Source organism: Corvus brachyrhynchos, unplaced genomic scaffold, assembly GCF_000691975.1.
Source record: "Corvus brachyrhynchos isolate BGI_N302 unplaced genomic scaffold, ASM69197v1 scaffold220, whole genome shotgun sequence".
In the NCBI taxonomy this organism is placed as follows: Eukaryota; Metazoa; Chordata; class Aves; order Passeriformes; family Corvidae; genus Corvus; species Corvus brachyrhynchos.
The window spans coordinates 4,706,788-4,713,634 of NW_008236209.1; the positions used below are offsets into that span (position 1 = coordinate 4,706,788).

Sequence of the window (6,847 nt, forward strand, 5' to 3'; positions counted from 1 at the left end):
CTTTTCTGTAACAAACTCTCTTTTCAGTGCCAATGTGTTGCCAACCAGCTGGACACCCGGCTTCCCAAAAGCTCTCATGCATGTTTGCTAAGCTTGGCCAGTCAAGATCAAAATGAAATTATGATAAAAATCCATGTGGATTTCTAACTTGGAGTCTGAGGTTCAAGACAAAGGTGAGAAATCCTGAAGAGACTGGAGTGCTCTGCAGGTGCACAGATTGGGAAAAGCAGTTTATTTGCTTGGAAGTTTCTGAGGTTGTTTTGAATTATAGTCTGTGATGAAGGTGTGTGACCTGCTGATTCCTTTCATACTGATGTGGCTGCCTCAATGTTCAGTAATTTTAGCACTTTGCAAATTACTTCCTGTGTTACAGAAAATGTAAGAGTTCATCTCTTGTTCTAATTATGAAAACTGATGCTGAACAGGTAACACTTCCCCAAAAAATAGTCAGTGTAATCCTTTGATGAACATATTCTGTGTTAATGTGTCTCAGAGACAGTAACATTATGTTCCTACAGCTGCTTGAATGCTCAGTGTAGGTAAATTCCCAGGTGTGACAGGCATGGGAAGTGAGCAGAACTTGGTGCCTCTGCAGGTGGCATATGCAGAGGCAGCTCTTCCTGGATTAATGGGATGGCTTTGGTCTCTGTGGTTTTCTAGGGGAGTTCCCAAACATCCAGTAATTGGTTTATTCAACACAGGGTACTGCTTTTGATATTCAGAATCAGCACTTAAGAACTGCTGATAGTAAACTGTTTCCATCTGCACTTTACAGGTGACATAATATCTGCCAGAGACAGAATATTGCCAAGTGTCCTTCACACTGGTGTGAAATCAGTGGGAAATGGTACAGAGCTGTCTGCTGACGGAGGATTTGGTGTATGCAAGACACAAAAGCTTTAATAAATCTCACCTGCTTATTTGAATGTTTACACGTTGGAACGTAAACTGCAGTTATGACTCAGCTTTCATAACTCTGTGGCTGTAGGATCCTGTCATCTGTTTATTTAAATCCGTTTCTGATGGCCTCTGCCCGGATCCTTTGAGCTCTGCTTTACTGGATTCAAGGCAGAGGCTACTAAGGAATCTTACCAGGACTTTGGTTGGCAGGTGTAGCTCAGGAGTGATTAAAATCCACTGCAAAAATGAGTTATTAAAGCAGAGCATGACCTCTCCTGAGCTTAGCTGGGCCAAACCTGTCATGCAATGCTCAAGGGTTTATCTGAAGTTCAAGTGATTTAATCAAAATGCTCCACCCTGTCTTTATCTAAATTACAGCTGTCAAATGCAACAATGAAAGTATTTTAACACAGAAGTGACCTTGGATACAGAAATCCACATAGTTAAAAAATGTGTCAAGGACCTGGCACAGGTCTTCCCTCACAGGTCATCAGGTCTGGCTTTCAAAATTTATCTTGCCATTGGAAGAGCCTTCACTGCAGTTGGTGAACTATTTGGAGAGCATGATGTGATGAGCCTGTGTATGGAAATGCTGGAGCTTTGGGACGATACACTTCAGCTGGATCTGGAAAGATGGAAGGTTCATAACTATTTCTGATTAGGTCATTTGTGGGAGCTGAGCTCCGCTAAATAAAACACAGCACTGGTACTGAAAGAGGAGTAGACAAAAGTGGAGGCTGTGTCCTGCCAATCGTGCAGGAGGAAAAAGAACCACAAAATTAACTCTCCTCTGTTCTTTCAAAGTGACATAAATCAGTTGGTGGCCTCATCATTGTGTATCCACATGGGAGATCTGAAGGCAGTTCTCAACCTGAGAAAGTAGATTATTATGAACTTTATTGATTTGTTAATGGACTAATAATTGTCTCCTCTGTTGCTTGCTATAAATTTCTTTAAGGAGTAGATTATTCAGAGCAAGAGTCTCCTTTGCCCAACTCTGGCTGTGACTGAATAAATGTTCTGGGGGAGGAAGAACTTGGGCAAACCTGACTTGTAATGCAGCTGGTGATGCTGCATTTAATAATGCATTGGATTGAGAGGGTGAATAAGAGTTGGGAACAGAGGTAAAAAATGTGATTGAAAAATCATCTTCTATTTTAACTATTATTTCAAAGAAACAGTCATTTTTGCAAATTGGTAATTACTGATTTTCCTACTGTTTGTTGACATAGAGAGGAAAGTGAACTCTGAAGTCAAAGCTCTGGCCTACAAGCATTTTACTCCAAATTCTAGATGTCAATCTCTTTCTTTATACAGGGCTGTTGAACTCTTAACATCTATTTCCATCACATAGTATAATCATCTTGGAGAATAATGTGAAAACAGTTGGATGTCTGTTCATGCTTTTGAGCCCTTAATAATTTTATTTGCTTTATATTAGAAGCAGCTCTTGTGCAAAGATTAGGTAGATCACAACTCTTCTCCTTTCCATCCAGAATTTTCAAACATGCTTGGCTACAAATGGTTCCCTCATCCCCTTTATTTTCCTGCTGGATGGTGACAGGTTTCCTGTCCTGGGTTCATTCTTTTATATTGTGATGCATGTACTGCATTAAAATAAGTTGTGGCTGGTGACATTTTTGCTTCCCAAGGCACCAAGTTGGATGCAGGTTGTTCCTGGCTGGCGCTTGCAGTGTCTCAGCTGGTGGCCTTCTGTCTGGGACAAAGAAAGGTGCTGTCTTGGAAATCTGTGATGATGGGGCTCTTCTTTCCTGGTACCTACCCAGAGCATTGTATTCTTGGCCTGTGTAACAAGAGCATCAAGCTCCAGTTTGCCATTAGGACTCTGTTGTGCGCTTGGTAATATTGATAATATTGACAATATTGTTTGCCTTTCCCAAGCCAGGGTGTGAATTTTCACACATAACAAAGCAATGTCTGGTTTAATGTGTTCATCAAAGTGCTGCCCTGCCCCACGTCACCACCTGAACCTTCACAGTGAAACTCTCAGGGGACCGAGTGCTGGGAACTGACCTAAGGAGTTGCTGCTGGCCCGGGAGGAACCTGGGCCTCTTATCCTGGTTGAGTTCCTGAGCACCACTTTGGACAAAGCCAAGGAGCAGGAACACATCCCAAGGTCCTGTAGCCAGCATTGGTTATATCCCAGGAAAACAACCCTTACATATTGTTAAAAATCCTGATTTCCAGCCTTTGGGGGGGGGTGTCACAGCAGCAGAACCTTTCTCAGCCTGGGACATGGGTGCCCCTCCTCTGCTAAACTGGAGCATTTGCACTGGGTGGGCAGCACCAGGGCTGCCCAAATCCCTTTCTTGGTGATTTTCACCCAAATTGGTCTCTGGTCCTTGATCTTTGTGATTTTGCAGCTGGAAATGCCGGTACTGACACAGCAGAAGGACCTTGTGGAGTGTAGGATTTGCTGTAGTTGGAGACAGCAGAAACTTTACTCGTGTCAGTCACCTTTATTTTATACCAGATTTTGTCTTTTTTTTGTTGTTAGGGGAGGTGAAACAGACCTGCTGGTATTGGAGCTGCTGATGTTTCTCTGTTTTGCCTAATGCCTTTATTTCATTTATATTTTTAAGGGAGAAACTTTTTTTTTGAAACTAGAGCCTTACAGACTTAGCAATATCATGTAATATTTACCTATTTATTTATTTATTTATGAAAAGCAGTCATTGTTGTTCCAGACATACAGTTCACCTGTTCAGCTTGAGTCTGTCACAATGCTGACTGCAAAGGGTTTTTTTGGAAAGTCAGGAAGAGTGTTGGTAAAAGATTGTGTAGAGAAAACATGTCAATCCTTAGTGTTATCACAGGCACAAGTGAGAGCCTGTGCATCCTGCAAGTGTAACAGTTTCTATTGCAGCTTTCAGAGTATCTCCTTTTCTTTTCAGATGAATCTGCGTTCTGTATTTACTGTAGAACAACAAAGGATATTACAGCGTTACTATGAAAATGGAATGACAAATCAAAGTAAAAATTGCTTTCAGCTCATATTACAGTGTGCACAAGAAACTAAACTGGATTTCAGTGTGGTCAGGGTAAGTGCTGAGGCATTCCAAATTTGTTAAACATACACATTCATTGCTTTATGTAAAATATATAGAGGTCTGGAGTCCCTAACTTTATCCTTGTCTTAAATCAGACTTCAGTGTGTGTTTGTGACATTCATTTTTACCCAGTGAGCCTATTTAGAGTTTGTTTTCACTGAAATATCTTCACATGACTCTTGAATTTAGCAGGGGCCTGGGTTGCAGGAGTGATTTTTGTTCTTCGTCTTTTGTTGAGATTTTTAAAATTATTATTTATTAAATTACAAATTGGTTTGCCCTATAGAAACTTCGTGTAATGTATTGTATCAAAGCAAGGTCACATTATTCAGAAACTATTTTTAAGCTAAATAAGTTTCTATAAATTAATATATTTGGGAGGAAACAATTGTGGAACTATTTCTTTGATGCACTCTGTCACACTTGTATTCCACATCACAATCATAAATATTGTGGTCCCTCATGGTTATTTACAGTGAGGACATTCTTTTCCTATAAAACAAGAATGTCCCTAGTACTAACAGGAGCTCTTCCAGAGTCTTTGAGTTCCACGGGAAGGGAAATAATAATCCCTTTGTGAAACACTAGACAACAAAATGGCTGTTGTCTGAGAGCAGAAATAGAAATCCTGAGGCAATAGATGGAAAAATAACAAGGGTAGTGGAGCTCCCAGGAGCTGCTGTGACACTGGACACTGAGGAGGAACAAGTGGGACCAGTCGAGGTTGGTTTTTTAATTGGTTTACCAGTGGTACATTGACAATAACAACCCTGCTCCCAGATTCTTACTTGGATTCCTGTCCCTCAGAACACTCTGGAAACATTAAAAGTTACTTTCTCAGCTTGAGGTGGTGGAAGCTGTGAAAGTCAGCCAGGGATTCAGGCTCCTGGGGCAGGCAGACAGTTGTAACAGGAATCTGGATGCTGATGGTGCAGCCAGGGCTGGTTTGCTATTTTTGTGCTGACTCAATGTCCTAGAGGAGGCAGCCCAGCTCTCCTTGCAGTTCTCTCCATCTTTGTGTTTCCTTTCCCTCTCCATTTCCCTTTCTGCAATCAAGTATCATTCCTTCTGTTTTCTTCCCTTTCTGAGCCCTGATTTGCAGCACTTAAACTTTTTATTGCTTAGGAAGTACAATGAAAACACATTCAGTGTTTGTCCTGCATTTGTCATAGTTTAACATGGTCGTACCTTTCTCTTATTTACACCCCTCATTTCTGCTTCTCCTAATGCTCCCTTTTTTCCTTTTTTTTCTTTTTTTTCCTATAAAACTCTTGGTCAGTGATTAGTTATTTGCAAAATGATACTTAAGTTGCAGCTGGCACTTGCAGATAGGATTATAATAGGCACGTGAATTCCCTAACTACAATTGGTCAGGAGAATGGGACTCTCAGCAGAGGCAAAGCTGGCCAGTAACTGACATTTTACTGCATGTTACAAATTGTGCCTCAAATTAGACATTTTGTAAAATTTGACAAAAAGGTTAGTAGAGTGGAATTGTGTATGGCAGGGATGTTTGTTTTCCTATCGGAAGTTAGTCACAGTGGTGTCAGTGAAATAAATCTTGAGGGTAACTTTAGGACAGGAGGCATGAGAGTCTTGGGATTTTTGAGAATCTGGGGCATTGGAATTGAGACTGGGGTTCTCCTGTGTATGAGTTGTGGATCCCAAGGAGGAGAAGCCTGGATTTCTACCCTGTATTGTTCAGGCCTGGATTTCCACCCTGTCATGTTCACTGCATAATCAGTACATGATTTACATATTTGTAAACTTAGATCTCAACTTGAACACTTAACATGTCATCAGATCTGCTTAAAAATGGAATTGCTAATTTTTTTCTGCTTCTTTAACGCCTTGTTTTGTGTTTGCTGTCGTTGCTGGTGTTGTTTGCAGACGTGGGTTGGCAACAAGCGGCGGAAGATGAGCAGCAAGAGCGCCGGGGAATTTGGGGGCACCCCCCCGGGGCCTCGCCCCGCCCGTCGCCCTCGCGAATCAGTACATGATTTACATATTTGTAAACTTAGATCTCAACTTGAACACTTAACATGTCATCAGATCTGCTTAAAAATGGAATTGCTAATTTTTTTCTGCTTCTTTAACGCCTTGTTTTGTGTTTGCTGTCGTTGCTGGTGTTGTTTGCAGACGTGGGTTGGCAACAAGCGGCGGAAGATGAGCAGCAAGAGCGCCGTGGAATCTGGGGGCACCCCCCCAGGGACTGCCCCCGCCACTCCCTCCATGCCCCCAGAAGCAGCAGTGAGAAATGTGGTAAATATTGCTCGATCCCAAAGCCAGCAATCTTCTTGGACCTCTTCTAACAACGACGTGATAGTGACTGGTATCTACAGCCCTGCCAGTTCGTCGGGCCGGCCGGGAGCTGCCAAGCACACGAACACCTCCGTGGCAGAGCTGCACAAAACCTCCATTCCACGGCTCCCGGGCAAGAGCGACGCAGACTTCCAGCAGCAGCACATCCCTCTGGGACGGCAAGTACCCCACTGTAAAAATGCCTCCCTGTTAGTGGGGGAAAAGACCATTATTCTGTCCAGGCAAACGAGCGTGCTCAATTCTGCAAACTCCATTTACAGTCACACGAAGAAAAGCTACGGCGGCTCCTCGGTGCAGACGGCGGAGCTGGTGTTACCTCAGAAACCCATGATTTGCCACAGGCCCTGCAAGGCCGAGCCCTTGGCGTGCCAGCGCTTGCACAAACCCGAGCACGCAGCCCTGGCATCCCACGTGCCCCCCGGGCCAAGGGCTCACCCCAGGGACCCCGGGTGTGGCACCCAGAACCTGGAGATCCGCGAGGTGTTCTCACTGGCGGTCACAGACCAGCCCCAGAGGCTCGTGGCGGGGAGCACAACGCAGAAACATCCCTCTCT

At 43.3% G+C, this 6,847-nt stretch overlaps 1 protein-coding gene across 1 annotated transcript in view; it reads left to right on the forward strand.

Annotated features, from left to right (window-relative positions):
• Positions 1–6,847, forward strand: part of HDX (highly divergent homeobox) — a 37,692-nt gene continuing 30,845 nt past the window's right edge. The window contains 3 exon segments of the mRNA XM_008641526.2: positions 1–173; positions 3,816–3,962; positions 6,111–6,847. The exon segment at positions 6,111–6,847 is cut by the window's right edge and continues 2 nt beyond it. Of these exon segments, the coding sequence (XP_008639748.1) occupies positions 3,816–3,962; positions 6,111–6,847 (884 nt within the window). The 5' untranslated portion in view covers positions 1–173.